General features: G+C 42.5%; 1 protein-coding gene across 4 annotated transcripts; it reads right to left on the bottom strand.

Moving 5' to 3' along the window:
* Positions 1-130: 130 nt before the first annotated feature.
* Positions 131-20763, bottom strand: rufy2 (RUN and FYVE domain containing 2). Of its 4 annotated transcripts, none has more exons than XM_086185825.1 (20): positions 20465-20763; positions 17314-17508; positions 14279-14452; positions 14001-14118; positions 11777-11878; positions 11345-11468; positions 10800-10864; positions 10626-10691; positions 9951-10020; positions 9680-9781; positions 8648-8764; positions 8448-8540; positions 8135-8209; positions 7879-7976; positions 3798-3917; positions 3243-3372; positions 3035-3129; positions 2588-2636; positions 2404-2484; positions 131-2162 (listed from the first exon to the last, which is right to left on the bottom strand). In XM_086185825.1, the coding sequence occupies exons 2-20, from the start codon at positions 17387-17389 to the stop codon at positions 2019-2021; spliced, it is 1899 nt and encodes a 632-aa protein (XP_086041951.1). In that variant the 5' UTR covers positions 17390-17508; positions 20465-20763; the 3' UTR covers positions 131-2018. The 4 variants fall into 4 exon arrangements, with proteins under 4 accessions (XP_086041951.1, XP_086041958.1, XP_086041948.1 ...); XM_086185832.1 differs by lacking the exon at positions 20465-20763 and adding an exon at positions 18084-18246; XM_086185822.1 differs by lacking the exons at positions 17314-17508; positions 20465-20763 and adding an exon at positions 15782-16482 and having other exon boundaries at positions 8448-8542; positions 8668-8764.
* Between the last annotated feature and the right edge of the window lie 1090 nt (positions 20764-21853).

Here is a 21853-nt window from a genome sequence, read left to right as displayed (position 1 = left end):
TTTGTGTTTGAGAATTTATCTTCCACTATCTGAGGTCTTTACTATTTCAACAGCAGAACTCATCATAGTAAAAGGGCCAGAGCTTTGCCACAACAATGTTGAGACCAGAGGCCGAACATTTTGAACCGGATTTAATCAAACTGCTACACAATCAAGGCAACAACTGTTGGCAATAGTTGACAGTGTCATGATTTACTAAGCTTAAGGTCCACAGTGATTATGTACATAATACATACAATAATAATGAACACTGTACATGTCCCAATGAAAGCTGGGAGAGTGACATACAAAACCATGTCAGGCCTGGGTGCAATCAGACACATAACCTATTATTACTTCCTCAGATTTGACCAACTTGAATGATACTTTTCAATGTCTAAAACTGAAAATCCTGAAATTGATGCAAACTTCATTATGCTTTCTTGAATACTCCCAGTTGGGTAGTTTAAAAAAAAAATCACAAGTTGTAAACATTGTACAAAACCATAATGTGCAAAAGAACTCATCATGATCTGTGACTTAAGAACTTGACAATTATCAGCTTTAAACAAACCTTTGTCTCAGATTTATTGGTTCAGAGTTTCAAACTTCCTCTCTGGAATGAGCAGCAGTAAAATGTTCCATCTACCTGGATTGTGAAAATGTGAACTGGTTCAGTTTAAAATCTACTCACTGGGCTTCTGACAGTAAAAATGATTGTGCACATTCACGTAAATGAATCGATTACAGACTATTACCGCCCGTCGATCTGTAAATTTTCGAACACTTGTGGTTGGGTTGTTGGTAGAAACACTCAAGTCTCATCCCAGTAACGACCATTTGTCAGCCTGCAGCAGCTCAATAACTTGAGATCAATCCACCTGAGAGGTTACAACACCTGCTGCTCCTCTTGGTCCTTGAGGCATCAGCCACTGTCCAAGGGTCTCAAACATACTGTGGCATGCGTCTTTCATGGAGCCTGCTTGCTTGCCATACAGGCTGATGTTGCTACAATGAATTACGTCAGGACAGATGTCCTCTCCTTACAGAGGATGAAGAAAAGGGCTCCTTATGGCAACAAGACATAATACGGACACTCTCAAAACCAAAACTGAGGGAATTAGTCAAGTAAGGGTGACATCACCTGCTTAGAGCAGTAAACATTTCTGCAGTTAGTTTGCAAGTCTAGTACAAACCTTTCAAAGACTACTGGTAATATGATGTCTAAACAGATGTAACCAGCTGAGCTGAGTAGATTTCCTGCCCGTGTAAAAGATATGATGATGCCACTTCTGAATTGGGTCAATGCACCTAAACAATCAAGACATTTGACAGGAAGATTTGACCTTGATCTGCATGACCCTACAGCTCCTGTAAACAGTCGGACTCAACACAAACACAGTAATCGTGCAGACTGATGCATCTAGAGGTCTGCATTTATTTGCAGTAGTGCTCATCACAATTAGTGCTGTTATCCTTAGTTTGTAGTACTGTTGATGGCCCTGTCACCCTGCTGAAGTCACCCCAGCAGCTCACCTCCTTGTGCCTTTGGGAGTCTGGTTATGTTGTGACTGGAGACCTTGCAAGACAGGTGGATGGACCTGAGCAGTCCAGCTACTTGATGCTACTGTGCCTTCATTAAGAAGTGATCGATAATATATTCTGGAAACGTTTTGGATTTTGGTGCAAGACACTACTTGATGCACCTGGAATCAAATGAGCAGAAGAGAGGGATTTTCCGTCCTGCTTTATTTGCTCTGCTGAGGGGATTTTCCTCAGCTGCTCTTACTGTTAGACAGGTTTCTCAAGAATCAGATGGTGTAGTGATATCAAAACAAAGATCAGACTGATGCAAATATCCTTTCATTTGTCTGTGAGGGACTTTTCCACCCTAAACAAATCAAATTTACTAAAAGTTCATGCACATTTTTAGCAGCAAACACTGTTGAGAGGAATTGGGAAATGGGGAACCGGAGGATGCATGTTAATGAGGAATCTCAGATTGTTTGAGGCTGTCATGACGGCAGGGTGGAAGTCTATCAAGTGGGGTTGGAGGAGCATCGCTGCAGCAGTAGGGCGTGGCAGGTGTCACACACTCTGACTGGTTTTGGAGAGGCAGGCAGGGGAAGTTCATTGTCAGAGCAGCTGTTACAGAAAATCTCCCCACAGTTCCTACAGTGGTGCTGGATGGACAGGGACACACACACACACACACACACACACAATCAAAAATACAATTAATGTGAAGTTGAGCATACTCAATTTTTGGGAGCTTAGTCACATCACGATTCATACTTGCTGACAATAAGCAGATTTTTGTAGGAAAATAAGAGTCAGCACACCCCAAAAAAAAGTCAGTCCAACTGTATTATTCAAATGGAATGAAGTTCTAAACACAGAACTTACGTTCTGCTAAAAACTGACCTTTCGTCTGGAGATGGAAAACTCCTTTTCGCACAGTTTGCAGTGGCTGGCTTCCTTGTCCTTCAACCAAACCTGACCCCCCTGCAACAGCACAAACATTCCCTTTTTTGTGATTTGGTGCAATACAAGGAATAGAAAACACAATCGAACTGACTTGACGATTTTGATTTAACTGCAGTTTTACCTGAAGAGCCTTGTTGGCCTCTTTGATGTCTTCAATCTTCATTTTAGATCTGATCAAAAAAAGACCAAGAGTGCTAAGTTTGTCTGTAGTAGCGGCATGGCTCAGAGGTAGAGTGGCTGTCTAGCAGCCGCAGGGTTGCTTGCTAAATCTTTACTTCCTCACGGTGAACCCTGCCGCTCGCCCAATATCAGCTTGGAAAGGCTGACACCCCCCCCCCCCCGTGACCCTCAACAAGTAAGCGGTATAGAAAATGGATGGATGAAAGTATGTCTGTCCGTCAGTTAGCAGGAGCAGGCAGGCATGTTTTCCAGAAACGTGGTAGACGAGTAGATCACGGATCATAGAAGAACCCATTCAATTTTGGGAAAATATTTCTCGGAAACATTCCATGGATTTTTAGGGAGCAGCTGGCACCCTCTGATTGCACTTTTACTGAAGCATACATACTCGCTGAGTTTGGAGCCCAATTCTTCCAGAGCCTGTTCTTGATCTTCACAGATGGTCTTCAGCTGAAAGTTTTCATCTTGGAGGCGATGGAACTCCTAGAACATAAAAAACCCACATCCAAAACATGTGACTCTAATTAGATCACATTGTATGAGCAGAGTGCACATATTCATGTTTTTACAGTATCAATGCTCCTCTGCCATTTTACCATCTTGAGTCCGTTGATCTGCAGCGCCTCTGTGCTGAGCTGAGCCACCGTCTCCCTCTCTCGGTGCAGATCATTTTGCAGTGTCTGCCTCCACTCCCTCTCTATCTTCAGGTCCGTCTCCAGCTGCTGGCTGCAGAGAAAAACACCAAAGTGTACATTTAAGCTAAATTCTCTAAAATGGACGGGGAGCAGAGGTGAGCATCAGATCTGACAGCCTTAGTTTTCATCTTACGTGATGCCTGGGCCATACCGTACAGTCAAACAAAAATTTAAATATTACATATGTTACAGTATTTTGAGAATGAAGTCAGAATCTACAAACATAGACCTTGAAACAGGAATGCAATGTGTTGGTTTCCTGTCAATATGACAATGTACAAGGCATTTTTCATCTATTGGGGGGGGGGGGGGGGGCTGTGAAAAAAAAAAAAAGAATTCCATCAGATTGTCAGCATAACCTAAGGTACGGGTGTTGATGAAATGGGGCATGACTATTATAGCACTGGTTTACTGTATATTGTCCAGATTGTGGACGAGTGTGTTTGTTTTGCTTACAGCTGCCGTTCTCTGTGTTCGATCTGCCGCTGCAGGCTGTCGGCCTTGTTGGCAAAGTCCAACTTGAAGCGTCTGGTTCCCTCTTCAGCTGTGGAGCGATGCCTCTCTGCCTCCTGTAATCTGCACCATTATAACCAGGGACAAACTCAGGACCATGGAGAGAAAATAACTGGGAGGGGAGGGGGGTGGGGGAACTTGGAGGCTGAGGTTTACAGGTGGGAAGATGGAGGATGAGTGGCTGAAGCTAAATGAGGAAGGTTACGGTGTTGTAATTAACATAATTACAACAATAGAGAGTAAAACTCAAGAAAGTGCAACCAGGGATGAACAGTGAAGAGGCTCAAGAGTCAAAGACAAAAACTTGGAATGGCAGAATGAATGAAGACTACTCAGAACAAACCAAAAGATAGAGGATGAGGAACAAAATTCAGTGCACTGCAGAGCAAGTGACGCACTGGGCAGCATGACCATGTTTCCCTTCTCTTCGACAGTATCTAATGTGTTCACATCACTCTGAGATTAAACAAACATGCCCAATTTTGACCAGGAAGGAAAGTCGGAAGAGCATGGATTTACTGAAGTTCTGGAATAATAATCAATAATCTACTCTTTGATCATGTGTGGAGATTTGAAATAATAAATGTCCCGAATCTACACACCCACACATAACATGGCCTGAGACTCAAACCACACCCAGAGCATTTTCAAAACATCTAACTTTATTGATCACGGTGGTAAAAGACATCAGTGGTGAGTTTTAAACAGCCGTTTATTCTACAAATTTAAAGGGGTTAACAGTACTATGAACAATAGGTAGAATGATTACTTCCTGATCTATCACAAAAGTCAAGAATATGCCAAGATGAGACACAAAAACACATGACAGAAGCTCCAGAGGTTTACAGCTGTGTCACTACAACTTACTGTAAACTGGGTGCAAAAACAAAGCATGTGAACTGAGCTAAAGCTGCCAGTCTTTTATATCTGCAAACCCTTCACTAGACCCTGTGATTACAGAGCCCTGGAGTGGTGCAACAGAGATTAAGAGGCCACAAGGTGGAACTTGTGTTCACAATTGAATTAATTTGTTGTCACAAGATGAAACCTGTTCCTGAAATTGGATTAATTGGTGTCCACAAGATAATAAGGTAACTTCTTCCCACACTTTTATTTATAGCCACAAGCTATGACTCCTTTGCAGCTTTTAGTTCTGAGCTATATCTTGTGTCCACGTGCAAAAATTCACTCCGTGGCCATTACAAATAATAATAATAAATATATAAATAAATATTTATTTATTTATTTATTGTGTCTGTGGCCACTCCAAGGCTCCGTATTCAACTCTCAAGTCAGGTGAGTCTCCAGAAGGATGAAGAACAAGAGGGAGATGATGTCATCATAGCCAGTCAGACACAGGTGCGGAGGAGGAGCGACACATGCAGAGCAAATTGGCAGGAAAGTAAAAGCAGGAGGCTGCACAAGCACACTCCTGACTGACTGAAGCCCACTGACTGACCGTGATGACATGCAGGCTGCTGTAGGTACATGATACTGCTGAAGACCTGCCAGTCTCTGGTGCAGTATCCCTCTAACACCAGGACTGTAACTGATGGCAAACATTCACCTGTCACTAATAACAACAGTCTCCATGGAGCCATGACGTCACTGACCTCAACTGGGACCTGAACTGCTTTTAATATGAAGCGGGGGGGAGGAGGGTTGGACCTTTACTCAATGTAACTCAACGTGAACAAAAACAAACAGAACAGAATGTTCCTAGAATTGCACATCAGAGCCCAAAGAGTTAAAACTTCATTGATATTCATTAATATTCATTTCCGCATGGCTGCATATAAACTAACAACTGGAGACAGGAGGGGGGTGTAGCATGTGTATGTACATCGTCAGAGCAAGTAACTGTATAGATAGAAGTATGATTAATGTTCCTTCAGTTTTTATTTTGGTATAAGTGATGTAACGTTCTCTAAAGACAGCTGTCAACAAATGTGAGGGGATGAGGCTGACTTCAGCGCGGATGTTCAACTTGTCAGTGTGCAATTCCACCAACTGGGATGAAAAGTGTTGGAGTGATCCGTGAGTCTGCTGATGAGGACATTTCCCTGATTCTCAGGCCACAAAACCATCTGAACGCTAGGTGCAAAAAACAGTAATCTTCCAATAAGTTAAGTCAACGTATCCACTCAGTCATAAGCAGTAGTGTAGCTTTTGTGTGTGTGTGTGCGTGTGTGTGTGTGTGTGCGTGTGTGTGTGTGTGTGTCCTCAGAAAGAGATGTCCTTGACTAGCTTGTACTGGTGCTCTGTGTCTGTGCTGGCACACTTTACAAATGACATGGCGAGCGTTCTGGTCTGACTTAACAGATCCTTATCACTATACAGAGAAACAGGAATAAAAAATTTTTAAAAAATCAGACAAAAATGAGATGGTAAAAGTTTCAAATGGATAAAATGGATGATTTAATGGATGGGATAAAAGAGAAAAAAATGGGAGGAAGGAAGGAGGAAAGAAAGGAAGGAAGAAAGGATGTCAATTCATCAGTATTCTAAGTGGGCCTGATAACACTAAATATTTGAAAGTGATTTTATTCATCACCAACACAGCAATGAGTACAAATGAAAGGCATTAACGACAGAAATCTGATTTGGGGTTGCCAGCTTCACACTGTCCTCAGATCTTAATCTGGATGTAGTTCACTTCACAATGAGGATGCGTGAGGTGACAAGGCAGAGGGGAAAGGCAGGGAAAGGCCACGTGGACACAGATGAGTGTAACCATAGTGGACATAAACTGGTATTATAAGGTTGCACAAGCTAGCCTCAGGTTACATTCACACCTACGTTCTTGATCCTTGTTTGGGAATAAGTGAAACTATAAAAGCAGACATTTGTCTCAGAATCCTTGCAGTGAATAGTAGCTCAATCAAATACATCACAAAACTCCCACTGAGTAGAACACATGTACTCGGGTCTGTGTGCTACCGGCCGAAATAAACCTTTAAAGCAGCCAATACATTCACAACTTATCACAAACAGGATGGAGCAGATCTAAACCAACGGGTGAGGAGAGGGGAGGGTAGGGGAGGATCAAGAAGAACTGATGAGGGTGAGGAGGGATCTCAAGGCACAGCTGCGAGCTCTGACGCATGATATGGAGCACGTATACCTCAAGAACATGGAGCAATAGTGACAGAAAAGAATTACCATGCATGAAAATACCTGTTATCTATTTCATTAAGCTCCAGATTGACTGGGTTTCCCCCAGATGCTAACTGATCCCACCTTGTGATCAGTTTAATGAGTGCAAATCATTTAATCAGTGGCAACCACATCGGCTCTTTTCCTCTGAAAGTTTCAGTTGCATTTCAGTGCTTTCTCATGGTTGGTGGAGACCGTCTTTATTTCTGCCATAAACCACATCAGGAACTAAAAACCTGCTTTGCCTGACAAAACCCTGGCAAGCGTGCAGTTGTTTCCTCCTGTTCTATTAGTTTGGAGTTTGAGCTTCACAGTGCTGAATGAGATACAGCTCAAGAGAAGTTCCAGCAGTGCAAATCCTAATTCATATCCTCCATAGAGGAGTCTATTATCAGCTATAGCCTCATAGGCATCTGAGGTTGACTCACTGCAGTCCTTTCTAGTCACCCTGTATGGCAAAAGCAGCACAGCCCTTGTCGCTCCTATATTTGACTGCTTTTTTTCACTAACACCAACCCCTGCTCCTCCATTTTTTGCATCAAACCCCTGAAACATCAACAGCTGCCGCTAAAACAACAATTTTGGGGGTTATCTTTTCAGAGCATCTACTAATGTACATTTTGTTTCAAATGTACGTTTATGGATGTAAAGAAGGAGTGGCAGCCTTTCAAACTGTCTCCAGAGGAAAGGAGTAAGTCTATATATGCAATTACCGACTGAGGATCATTTTTAAATACTGCAGCTCTTTCTGTATTAACTGGAATGTAGTGTCTCTATCGTTAAATCCAGAAACCTGCTGTGACAACTGAGGAGACACGAGGGGAGAAGATGGTCCTGTTATTTAACTTTAACAGTTGGAGCGTCTCACCTTTGCTCCAGCTGCTTCATCGTGGCAGTGATCTGATTGGTCTTCTCCTCCAGACGACTGATCATGTTGTTCTTCTTCTTCATCTCTTCATCCGACGACTAAAATGTGAGAGTTACTGTCTGTCACACCTTGTTGTAATAATTACAGCATTTCTAATAATTAATTTGTTATGCAGATCATAGGACAATGAGCAGAGCCAGGTAAGGGTGTGTGTGTGTGTGTGTGTGTGTGTGTGTGTGTGTGTGTGTGTGTGTACCTGCATCTTCTGATACATCTCAACATTGATGGCTTTGACCTCATCCAGTTGCTGCCTCAACCCAATCAGTGTGTCCTGTTGATCACACGTACACATCTCATTGGTGTTTTGGCCCATAATGTGCAGTAAAATGTTTATAGGGATGAAATTGTAACACAAGGTTGTCAAGACTGCCAAAGAGAAGATCTTCAGCACACATGAAACCCCCTCTTTCTCCTCTCTCTCTCTCTGGGCGCTCGATTTAACATGACTCTGTCCTCTGTAGTGGCGATGTAATTCGGTCGGTATGAAGAGCTCAGCGGCCAACCCCCACCTGTTTTTCGTGAATATCTTTTTCGAGAAGTTTCATTGCCAGCTCCATTTCTTGTTTCATTGACACCTGGACTACCAGCTCATTCTCCACATCCTGAAATTAGACAACACACAAATATTTGTCACGTTACGACAAACAAACAATGAATGTGCAGTGGCCATGTGAAGTTTTGGACACCACACAAGCGGTTACAGTTTGACCTGTCTGAGCTGACATTCCTCCTTCAGTTGTCTCCGAGCCTCATTGTACATTTCATCCAAACCCTGACGCGACTGCTTGTAGGTGTCTCTCTCCACTGACACATCCCCCTGGGTCACCTGCAGCAAAAACACAGTTCTGACACATTTATCAATGCATTTCCATGACTTTTCGTCGCTACTGAGGAAGATTTTCATGACTACACCTTCTCTGAAATATGTGTTCATTAAAATCAGAAACATCCTTGTCTAATTTGCCCGAGATGAGATTTTGCCAAGTTTAACTTTAAATAAATGTTATTATCGCACACCGGCTTCCTCCCACAGTCCAAAGAAATGCAAGTGGGGACGAGGCTGATTGATACTCTAAATTGACTGTAGGTGTGGCTGTGAGTGTGAATGGTTGTCTGTCTCTATGTGTTGGTCCTGCGATGGACTGGCAACTCGTCTGGGGTGAACCCCGCCTCTCGCCTGAAAGCTGCTGGGAAAGGCTCCAGCACCCCCCCCCCCAAACCCTTAACAAGTAAAGTGGTAGAAAATGGATGGATGGGTTTATTATCGCGAAAACAGACACAAAAGGAGACAATATAACCACCTACCTGACATGCGCATGACAGAAACACATAAACCAAGGACAGAACAAGAAAATCAACTGAATCTGAGCACATTTAACAAAACAAGCAAAACAAAACACATCTGAAATATTGCCAGTGGGATGGCTGCTGTGCGGAGGATGGATATAAGCAGGGTCATAGCCAGAACGTGACAGAGAGAGACTTGCTGGAACGCCGGGGTATCACATGATCTAAAGAATCTTCGGGGCATGTCTAATCAGTTGAACAATGCATAATCTGGGTACAGAGTCAGGCGCACAGAGCAAAGCAGTTGGGAATTTCTTCAAAATGAATCATGTGTCTGTTTTTGGCCGGAACATCAATGCAACCTTTTTTGCCTTAAAAAGCCAGATATTTACTGATGATTCATATCACATGTTTCTTTGCATTTTAAACGAAGGATGTTGTTTTGTTACTCTACCTCTAAATGCTGCTGTGCCTTCAGAAGAATGAGGCTGTTTTCGCTTCTCAGCTGCTGGTTTTCTTCTTGCAGTTTGATGATGTTGTTTTTGGCTATGGCTAACTGCGAACACACACCATTGGAGATGCAGAAAAACACACTGGTGACAATAACATAACAGCGGCTAATGTCAAATATTTTATGATCCTTTACTTTTACAACTGGATTATAACAATGGTTTTAACGCTGAAGGGCTACCGGCATCAGTGTAATACACAATATTCGGTCTCACCTCCTCGATGAGTTTAGAGTTGGACTTCTCCAGAGAGTCCACTCTACCCTGAAGACCGTGGACTGTGGAGCTGGACGGGGACACACACACACACACACACACACACACACACACACACACACACACACACACACACACACACACACAATCTAATCAGAGACTTCTGAATTGATAAACAAGCTGAGTAAACCTAATCACGGTGACAGACATCTCAAAGATTCACCAAAATAGTAACTGTTTGCAAGAGAGATGATAATTCCAACATCATTTCAACCAGTCGAGTGAGTATATTTACGATCATCATCACACATAGCGTGTTGCTGGAGGAATTCTTTTTAAGAGGGAATCTGACACAACCTGTGAGTCTGCCAGGTCAGACAGACAGTTACACTTCTGAAGGTACGAACATATTTAAACAAGAACAGAGCAATTTTAAAAAAAACAATAAGACCTGGATCTGTTTCAACATGTACGCAGCCATGTCTGTATTTGATCATGAAGTTGTCATCGTAAAGGAAATGAAAAGCAGACTGACTGTTTTTGTCCAAAAAAACGCAGCATTTAAAACAAAGATGTTACATCCTTGACATTCATAGCGCCGTCATACCCAGGAAGTCTGGGAAATACCACAAACATCAGTCTGTTTCTAATTTAGAAAAAAAAAAAATCTCTTACTTAAGCTGTCGGTTCAGTTCTTCAACATAGTTCTTCTGATCCAAGATGGATGCTATCTGGCTATTCCTGTTGTCATGGAAACATACATATCCACAATTGACATTTGGAAGGGCTGTAGGAAACGCACAGTATAAAACAGGAAGGGGGGGAGACCATGAGGATGAAAGAACAAACCTCTCTTCACTCCTGTAATCGTCAATGTCGTTCTTCAAGTACATGGAAAAGTCAATTACTCCAACCTAAAAAAAAAGAGCAGGAAAAAAAAAGGCAGTGTAAAAACTCCTGCATAAAACACATAGACACAGGGGTTTGCACGACCATTCATTTGATAAAAGTTAGTCAACAAAAAAGCCCAAACTAGGGATCAGGGTAGTTAGCTGACAAATCCCTGGCTCCACACACGGGAGTGATAACAAACAATCATGTGAAACTGGCAGATATTTGTTCCTGATCCTGGTGGTGCGGCTTAAAAATGCAGCAACGCTGTGATGAATTTACACATCATAAAAACAAGTTGTAAAAAAGTGGTGAGGGAAAACAATTTGCTAAATTGCAGAGCTCCATCCAACAGAAAATCTTAGAGAATCCAAAGAGTCTGTAGCAGTAGTTTCAATGTCATAGTTTACTTTGTCCAGTGTAAAGTCCAGTGTAAATGAGTGAGGGTGAGAGGAGCGTGATCTGAGACTCCAGTGGAAGAATAGAAACAAGCCAGCTGTTACCTGAGAGTCCAGGTCTTCCCCTTTGACGCAGAGGTTGGCGTCAATGACATTCAGGCCCACCAGCAGGCCCACAATCACAGCTCCCTCCTCCTCCAGCATTAATGCCGAATTTTCATAGAAATCGCTGGAGGACACAGCAGATATTCAGACAGAGCAGGGAAATACAGCAAGCAAACAGGCAGTGATGTCGTTGTATGTTAGGGTTCGTGCAACAATGGATTATGTACACTGTTGAACCTGTGATTGGGAAGAGGCGGGCGCTAAAGTCAAAGGCAACAAGCAGGATGGAAATCACTATAACAACAGGTCATTTTTTTATGTCATTTCACACTGCTAACTACAACTGCACCCACTCAGACCCCGTTTGCCCTCCCCTACAAACACACTGATATTCTTCTGGGACTTGGATGAAACAAGAGTATTTTTGTGTACCTGAGTAGATCTTTTCTGGTGATGAGGAGTCGCAGATAATCGGCCAGCCGCTTCTGCATGAGAGCCAGACGCAGCCACGCCCTGGCCCTGCCCAATGGAGTCCTAGTACAAAGAGCAGGCAAGGTTGGAACATTTATCCTGCTAGAGGAAAACTATTCATAAGGGAATGATAATAATTTGAAATGAAAAATAGCAGATATATTTATGATGGAAGTGTAACACCTTTGTAAGGACTGTCTTTATTCACATATGCAACTATTTAATTAAATAAATAAAGCTTTAACTGGCTGCCTCAATCATATCACACTGGACTATCCATTCAAAAGTTAGGAAAAAGGGTAAAGGTAAAGTACAGGTGAATCCTGAAAAAAACAAAACACTGCTGCATTCCCTCTCTTTTGCCATGAACGTCTCTTTCGCAATTTCTCTCCATATTCTATCTTTCTTTGGGTATATTTGCTAAAAGAATATTGGCTAGACGGTAAATTCCAATTTCCTCTGTTACAGCGGTCACCTGCATGAATAATCAGGTGTTTGTGTGACTCTACATTCCCAACCATCATATCTAACGCATCTCAGCAGGAATGCATACATATTGCATGATTCCAAACACACAAGCCGCAAAGCTGCTCTTCTTCTATCTCACTGACATAAAACAGTGCAGTCATTTATTTAATAACCAGGATTTCCAGGCTGTTGGTTGGTGCTGGAGCAAACTACCAGGAAACAGCAAGTCAGCAGCAAATCTGCAGCTCTGTCAACTCAAGGCTGAAGATGATTCTGTTTGCATATATTTTAATTGTCCAAATATATTTCAGTTTATTTTGTATTTTCTATTCTTTTAACTCCAAAATGACTGCATCAAAATAATGTATCTTGCACTTTCTGTTCATGCACTTAGCGTTTTAAATGAAGCACTTACAGTAGGTGTGCTACACAAATTGACTTAACTTGCCCTAAAAAAATGACCACTAATCCTTCCTCCAGCAACTTGATAGCTTCATAAATGAGGGGGAAACTGCCATTTGTCACTCTGAAGCAAAGGCCTCTCACTGACAGAAACTGTGCATTGGTTGCAAAATAATGCCATTCTGGTGGGAAACAGGTCCAGACTGTACCGCCCTGTAACTAATCATGGAGTCTACATAGGCAGCAGGGAAACGCTGCTCTGCTACATGTCTGTTGGTGCGACTCAGCACCACCAAAGGAAGCAGACTTGATTCTCTGTCTAAACCAACACAATTGTTCCTCATTTGGTGGAATCAGACCAGTGCTGAACAATGGTCAGCTGATTCGGAGGGGGGGGGGGGGGGGGGGGTTACCCTATCAGCTACCAATGTTAATATTAATGCAAGAAACACCACTAAAGATGGTGGCTGTTCTGAAAATTCAGATGTATTAACATGATTAACTTGTACCAACCGCTTGTGTTGCAACACTGGGACCTCCAGCTCAACCACTGCTGAGTTTCTGTAGCGTGTCGCATCTAACTGAAGTTCAGTTTGACTGAAACTTTTCATTGTGGTCGAGACAAGATCTCTATCATTTTCGGACGCTGTTGCTAACTTTGGATTTGTTGTTTTATTTCTAACACAATCTTGAATATCTTGTATATACTTTGAAGGATTTGCCTGAGAAATGGAGGATCTGAACTTTTCGATTCCTGTGGCAGGTTGTAGGATAACACTTGTGGGCCCCAGGAGTGGCTACTACCTCTGCTGGTGGATCAGGGGAGCAATGATCTCTCATTCCATCTGTGTGTAATTTCATAGTCATAGCAAGGACGGGGGTGACAGCATTATAACATTCCATCCATGAAAATTTTTTTTTAAAAATAGATATAACTGGAACCTAAACCATCAGTCACACATTACAACCAAAGTGTTGCTAAACCTTTAGTGATGTTAATTTTTCAATCTGCCTATTGTACCATTATTACAGCATAATGGCTCATGTAAAACTCAATGTTAATGTATATTTGGTTGTCATATAACTTTAAAAATACTGCAATGTTAATAAAGTGAGAATTGTAAGGACAAAGATATTTTAAAAAAGGCAGAAGTGAAGCCACAGGGATGGAAAGGTGAAGTGAAAGTCCCCTCAGGTACTTCCTCGCTCGAGCTCAGGTTGCATTCTACCATGCAGGCTCCTTTTACCCAGCAGGATGTTAGGACAGGTCGACATGCATATTAATGTTAAAAGGCAAAAACCTTAAATTCCTTACTTAAGACCAGGCAGATCTCGCACAGAGGCTGAGATCTCTGCTGCTTCAGGACACAGTTTTTCCACCAGCTCAAGAGGACCCCACAGGGATTTACTAAAGCCCAGAAAAGACTTCTTCACTGGGGAGGGATGAGAAAAAGGAAGACAGACTTTAGAGACACAACACAAACTCATGAGCACAGAGGAAGGATGTCTATTCTGAAGGAGGATCCAGACATTTGTAGCTTTGACATCATCAGGTGTGAGGAACATCCTTTCAACCCTCTGCCTCCTCCTTACCTCGAAGGCCATGTTTGAGGCAGTGCTCCATGACCACAAAGAACTGCTGGAGAGGTGGATAGTCAGAGTCCAGTGTTCTTCCAAAGCTCAGAGCCGACTCAATAAGTCCCTTAATGCTCAACTTGGCCATGTTTAGCAAGTTGGCTCGTTCCATGGCCATGGGGTCTCGCAGGGCTGTGAAACAAGAGCCAGACACAGGGACAGTACGCTCAGCAGTGGCAGATGCTGAGGGTGGAGGTGCACAGGCAAGACAAGATCATGAAATGATTCATGGAGCTCAGCAGATAACATGAGAACACTCCCAAAACAGGACAACTGAGGAGAGACCATTCAAAAATGCCAGGGTAGATTTAAACAGAGGTCGGCTTGGAGACGTCTCAATGTTTATACAGCCCTGAATTAGCTATAATATTCAGATACTTTTAAATCTGCACAAGCTGCTTAAATAAAACACAGGGAATTTAATCAAAAATAACTTCAATTTAACTCACTTTGTTCTTTTTTTTAACGTGTGTCGATATATCATGCATCCCTACTTGTGTCGGCTCTACGTTTATAATCTTTGCAACTGCTGAGATAATAGAACTACCTGCCAGTCTGAGAAATAAAATTATTCAAGAAAATAACAGCCTGTCTCAAAAACAAGTTAGTGACGAGTTTGCATTACAGAAATTTTCCAGGGCCTGTTACAGTGACCTCTAGAATAAGGAATGCTTTTAAATGGACCGGTGAGTTAATGTTTGCCCAAACACCAGGAGAGGGGAAAAAAATGTCTGGTGATGTGGATGAAAAGAAGAGGACATGAATGGTAATATAAGCCCACCATCAGTATCTGCAGGTATTGGTCTGGTTTTGTTGTTGTTTCAGTAGTGGTCCTATTAACAAAACTGGGCTTATGGCTTCAGTCTCTGCTTCTTCTTTTCTAATTCAAACAATCTGGGAAATGTATAATTTACGGGCTTTTAACACATGGCGAAAATAAAGAGAAGCATCACTTCTCAAATTCAATTGCAAACCCTGAAAAGAGAAATATAAGAAACTATATGTAAAGTTACGAAATGAGATCCTGAGCGGCCTGCAAACGACAGAGACCAAGAGATAACAAAAGAGATTTTGCACTTAGAACAAAATTATTAGACTCTGCAATGCCAGCAATTGCGTACAACCCATAGAGCCAACAGCACAGCACCGTGAAGAACGACAGGGTCTTTCTTTCTCCACCATTTGCATCAGTGCAGCATTTGATGCATCAGGCATTCAAGCGGTATAAAACAAGTAGCACTGCTATCAGATGGGGATGCCCCAATAAAACATGAAAGCGGCAAAGAAAAATCAATGAGCTGCACACGGACGGGGGGTGAGGTCACGTTAGTCTACAGCTCAGCATGAACATCTGAGGAAACATTCGTCCGTGTGGACAAGCACAAATAGGTGACATTATATAAAGTTTCAAGTGATGGTGTTATCCTCCGTGAACTCCATGCCCCCGTGAAAATACTCTACCTTGAACTGTCCAGTCCCCGGGCAGGGACGTTCTGTGCTCCGACACTTTGGGCAGAACGTGAATGCTCCCTGAAATGGTCTCGGATGCTTTCCTGGCTAAGGCGAAGATAGGAGCCTGCCATCGGCCGTCTCCCCCTCCTCTCACCGGGCCGCTACTGTTCGCTTTCTCCCCCGATTTCTCTTCTTGCAACCTCAGTATCCCGAACACCTGACCTTTCTCTTTGCTGCTGTCCGCCTCGGACAGCGCCAGGTCGTGCTCGGCGGGCGATGCCATGTTCATCTACCTCTGCGATAATTTTAGCTAGAGAGTCGGTCCCAAAACTGCCAGATTCACACGGTTTACAGACCGTTAGCGGGTGAGCCTGGATGGGTAACTCACCTGGAGACCACCATGACAATGGCAGCATACAAATCACCTGTAATAACGCCCGGGTACACAATGACAGGTCGAGCTAATGTCAAAAAATCAACCGTCGTGACGCTCCCGTGACTAGCTGGCCGTCGGTCTACATGGTGAGCGCTAACACCGGCGGTGGCAGCGTCGTAAGCTGCTCCTCTGGAAATATGTCTTGTCCGTTCATCGTGCTGTTGTGGAGATTTGTTTACAACGAGCAGCCCGAACCTACTGTTGGCTCCTGACGGCCCCGCTGCACCCTCCGGAGGGGCGGTGTCTAAAGACTCACGAGACACACAAAAGGCAGCACTACGTAATGATTTCAGAGGCTGCTACATTGCTGCTCTGCCGCTCTCTGCCGTTGGAAATGAGAACTGCAGCACTGCTCCCTGAGACGTGCGTCCAAGATAAGCGACACAACCAGCTATTTCAATATGTGAGGGGGGAAGTACGGAATTCACTGAGGGTAATTTTACAATGTGAAATTGATGATAAAAATGACAATTACAAGCAACCTTAAAATTCACACCGCAAAATTTAAGGTTGCATCTAATAATTACTTTCACCATGGAATATACTGGCAGTAACTTTCTTTGTGTATCTGTAGATCCTCAGTATAAATCTTAACTGTATTCAGCTTACTACCATAGAAGACTAAGACTACTAGGAAGTACTTCTATCTATAAGAGCTGCAGCCAATTGATGTCCTTTCTTTAAATAATTGATAAAAGTTCTATAATTCAATAGAAACTTGTAATAAATCTACAATATTTATTTTCTAAACATTCAACAGTACCGTGTTTGTCGGAAGATGAAGGATATCTGACTATCCTGACTGATTGATTTATCAATGACATTTTGGAATTATAAGAGACAATTTTATAGTGATGGACAGGGAGAAATGTTTCCTAATAACCCAAACTGTAAACTTCAACTGGCACTTCAACTTTGCTTGACTCAACCAGCCCTGTTATAAAGTGAATTGGATTGCGATAACATTTTGTGGCTGGACATGTGGCTGTGAATCACACATTTTCATAGAACATGAATACAAGAATGAAATCTGAGAGCACATTGCAGCAGGAGACAGCATTACACAACAGATAAAGTCATTCAATGGTCTAACTAGCCAGCTTACCTTGGCTGTAAGCTAACCGCTCCATACTCTCGCTGTGAGTGATGCCCCAGCGATGGAGACTCTGAGGGGAATACATGCTGAGTGTGAGCCTCCTCTGCCTGGTGCACTGATGCAGAGAAGACAGGTAGATTTTTGAGTCTCTGGTTTCTTCTGACCTGGTGTGATTCACCCAAGGTTACTCTGGTCTTCTGATACCTGGAAAGACACAGCATCAGATGACCCTCTTGTTTTCATGTATTCTGAGTGGTTCAGTTTAATCAAGGCGGTTTAGCTGCTGCCTGGAGCAGCTAAACCGCACTAAAGAGAAAAAACTGTTTTCAGAAGCAGCACACTACTTTTGGGATCAACGCTCATCTTGCCTTGTCCTGGAATGCAACTTCAAGGGTTTTAAGAATAGCAAAATATCCCTCCTTACATGTGAGGTAAATAACTGCTGACTCACCAGGGCACTCTTATGAACATCATTTTGCAAGTGTCAAAAAAATTGTTTGGAAAACGAACAAGTCATTTGCATCGCTACCTAATTGTAGACCTAAAATGAATTAAATAAATGTAATGATTTGACTGCATGTCTGATTATTTGTTAGATTTCCTCAAAAAGTACTTTTGCAATAGCGACACCACGTGTAGTTATTCTATGTCCCCACAGCACCTTCTCTAGCTACTCACAGATGCAGAGACACACCAGACCCTGTAATGTCCTACATCTTTTGTGCCAGGTACTAAAGTAATAAATCCTAACATAACACCAGTACTAAATATTAGTTTACCTTTTCACTGAGTAGCAGCTTATGACGAGCCCATCCAGCAGCACTTCACCTCACTGTATTAGGAAGTAAACGCCTTTCAACAACTCTCAGCAGAAAACTGTAGCATGGATGCCACAGGAAAATACATTAACAAAGACCATTACTTGGTTTTCCTCTTGTCTTTGCTCTGTCTCTGTCTGTCTGCCTGTCTGTCTGTCTGTCTCTCTCTCTGCTAATAGCTCAGGGCTGACCAGGATCATATGACTGCTTTCTAGCCTGTGTTAATCTCTGAAAGACTGCTACTCAGCCCAGTCCGCAGAAAACGCATAATTCAGACAGCCAGTGATTTGATTTATATGTCGACTTCCTTTCCCTGCATTTCTCGCTGTTAATATGAGCTTCATCTTGAATGAGTCTTTCTGCACGCGCTCGCTGGTGTTGAGGGTGTCAGTCAATTTCTTAACTGTTTGTCTGTGGTAAAGTTTCACTCCTGAAATGTGTGAATGTTTTTGTCCAGTTTCTGAATATCGAGCCTGGATAGGTGCACATTTGGTCCCTTTTTTGGTGTTTAACGCTGTACCCCATTTAATATGTACAAGCTTTGTATTTGGTTTTAAAGGCTAATGTCCAATTTTGGGGAAATTCACTTATTGTTCATCCTCCCTTGGGCCAGACTAGAGGATAGACACCCTTTTCTGCTCTCTGTGTGCATAAGGGGTACTGAGACCCACAGAGACCAGTTGACTGCTAGTTAGCTTAGCACAATGAATGGCAGTGGATGGGCGTTTAGCATAGTTCCTTCAAAAGTCATCATATACAGTACTCTTAGCCAAGATGGGCTTTTCTTGCATTATTATAACTAGGGTTGTGCTTAACATTCCTAATGAAATAACAAATTTAAATTGGGAGAGATTTAATTTGGGAATCAGAAACTAGGACGTAACTACTTTCCTGACTGGGCGCAGCCCCTATACTCCGTATGTTTTCTTGTTTGATTTAAAGCACTTTGAATTCGTTGCTGTTGAATTGTGCTATACAAATAAACCTGCCTTACCTTGCCTTGCCTTACCTCAAATGGCTCCTTGTGATTTTGTCCAACAAAAAAAATGTTAGTTGATGACTAGAAGAGCAGCTGCTGTTATTCATCAGAGCCAAGTGTGTCAGAGGGGATGAGGACTATTATTTCTGAACAAGCCAATACTCTGAAACGTATCTATCTGATGGTTTTAGACGGTGATATCCTAAACCATTCATTGTGCTAAGTTAACGAACAGTCAGCTGGTTTCTGTGGGTCTCAGCTTCAGCAGAGATACAGAGAGAGAAGAAGAAGTGGATCTTTACTCTTGTCTGGCTCTAAGGGTGGGATTTGCACTAATTAGCATTGTTATGCTAGGAAAACTGCATAATCATATTAGGCTGAAGCTAACTGTTCACAATCCATCTATTCATGTTCTTCCACTCATCCTGTTAAGGGTCGTGGGGGGGGCTGGAGCCTATCCTAGTGGCTCACAGGCAAAAGGCGGGGTTCACCCTGGACAGGTCACCAGTCCATCACAGGACCAACACATAGAGACAGACAACCATTCACACTCACAGCCACACCTACAGTCAATTTAGAGTATCAATCAGCCTCGTCCCCTCTTGATGTCTTTGGACTGTGGGAGGAAGTTGGAGTACCAGAGAGAACCCACACAGGAACAGGGAGAACATGGAGACTCCACACAGAAAGATCCCGTGCTCGAGCCAGTACTTGAGCCTGCAACCTTCTTGCTGTGAGGCGACAGTGCTAACCACTGCACCACCGTTCCACCCAACTATTCACAATGAATCAGGCAATTATTTGTTGATCAATCAATGAATTGTTTTATAAAATGTGGAGAAAACAAACCAAAGTCTCCAGATCTCTAGCTGACATCTTCAATTCTTAAATTGTTTTTCATTCAATCAAACATCAACGAATCCTCACAGACGAACACGATGGGCACTACTAAACACTGCACAGGGTGGATTGTTTGTACCATATGACCATGTTCATTACTGTATATGTACACACCCTTCCACAACAGACAGCCATAGCAACCAATCAATATGTCTCTTTCCACCAATAGAAACAGGGTGCTGTTTCATTGTAGTTGCCTTCCTTTCTCTCTGCTGCAGAGCCGGAACTGGAAGGTGCGATGCTGGCAGCTTCTCATACAGAAATTCAGTAGGATCATTATGATTAGGAGTATCAAAATTAGTATTTACACCCTCATGTAAAAGTGAAATGTAAGAAGGTAAGAGGCAAAGATCAATGTGGTTGTAATGGAAGCTGTATGGTATTTGAACTAGATTACATATACAGTACAGTTAATGCTATAACTCTGAATAAACATGTTATCCTGTGATCATTTTTGTCTCACCTCAGGCTGCGTGGAACAAAGTTGATTGTTGGTTCTTCAGCAAATGAGCTGTGTGGTCTGAGCACTTGATAGGGCTGTGCTGCACTCCTGTGCATGGGTTCAGATGCAATGAAGCCGTACAAGCTGTTCAAGACGGACTTGATCTATGTTTTAATCCCAGTCCCATGATAGTCCCATCTATCTATCTGTCTATTTTCATCTTATCTATCCTGGAGGTGCTGCATCTCCAACAGTTGTGAGACAGCAAACCGGTAGATGCTGTGGAGACATCACAGATAGAAACCACAACCATCACCCCACACAGCGCCCAATGACAAAAGAGCACAGAGAGCAAGAGAGGGGGAGGGGTTGAGAGTAGCAGAGGGAGGAGAGGGAGGCAAGGGGAGGGAGGAAGCTTGAAGGCACACAAACACGGGAGGGAGACAAGAGGAGATGGGGTAGCCAAGACTGTGGACTGAGAGAAAATAGAGGCACGCATGTGAGCATCGACTGTTCATGAAGATATGGATGGAAGCTGATAAATGTTTGTCTTGAGAGGAGGGTGCATTAATCAGTCCCTAACCGGTGGAGAGGAAGGACCTTGTGGAAATGAATGACTTTGCAGCTCATGGAATGAAGTCACTGCAGCTGAAAGCAGTTCTCGGAAAAGTAAAAAAAAAAAAAAAGCAGCAAATGAAAAACAATATCGACTCCACATCAGGGATGATAAAGTGAGCTTCAGGCATAGACTTTGCCTATGAGATGTCTACATTTTGTGACGCTCGTTATTCGTATGCTCTAAATCATCTTTCAATAGATGTTTTACACATTTATTATTTTGAGACTCATGGACACTGCAGCAGGAGCATCAGGTTCTGAATTGAGGTGAGAGTTTAGGGCGTTATGGGTGAATATCATTCATCTATAAGGGTAAGTTTTAGATTTGAATCGATTTTTTTCTGTCAGTCCAATAAAAAAAATAACAGGAAAGGAAAAAAATATCCCAGGTGTCACTGACCGAGAGGCAGGGTACATCCTGCACCTGTCCAGATAACTAGATGAGCAGTAAAGATGATGGATGGTGTGAAAAATATTGTTCAGATGAAACAAAGTATTTATTTGCAAAATATATACAGTAGAAACCATTCAAATAAGTGTAAACAATGAGGTCTGTCTAGCCTATAAAAATATAAAAGTGGGATTTTTCTTTTTAGAAGTAGTTTTTCTGATAATTTCCCAAAGTTACTTCCAAACACTTCAAAATATTACACCAATATTTGATTTGATGAAGAACCCTGGGCCGGAGCAATGCTCTGAATCAGTCTTTTGCGTATCTCGATGCTAACGCACGCTGAGCTTTTTACATTTCCATTTACAACAGCAGGTAAAAGTTTACAGGAAAACATCAAT

The sequence above is a fragment of the Aulostomus chinensis genome, chromosome 2 (assembly GCF_037954235.1).
Source record: "Aulostomus chinensis isolate RoL2024-O1b breed Wild chromosome 2, RoL_Achi_v1.0, whole genome shotgun sequence".
Classification (NCBI taxonomy): Eukaryota; Metazoa; Chordata; class Actinopteri; order Syngnathiformes; family Aulostomidae; genus Aulostomus; species Aulostomus chinensis.
Note: the sequence above shows the minus strand (reverse complement) of the source record. Positions and strands in the feature narration are given on the sequence as shown.

Excerpts from the sequence above, each read along its gene's own strand:
- rufy2 (XM_086185813.1), bottom strand. The coding sequence starts at position 16,061 with ATGAACATGGCATCGCCCGCCGAGCACGACCTGGCGCTGTCCGAGGCG. Across the intron at positions 14,119-14,278 it reads CCTCAAACATGGCCTTCGAG|TGAAGAAGTCTTTTCTGGGC; the intron begins GTAAGGAGGAGG and ends ATCCCTCCCCAG. Across the intron at positions 10,865-11,344 it reads GGGAAGACCTGGACTCTCAG|GTTGGAGTAATTGACTTTTC; the intron begins GTAACAGCTGGC and ends CTTTTTTTTTAG.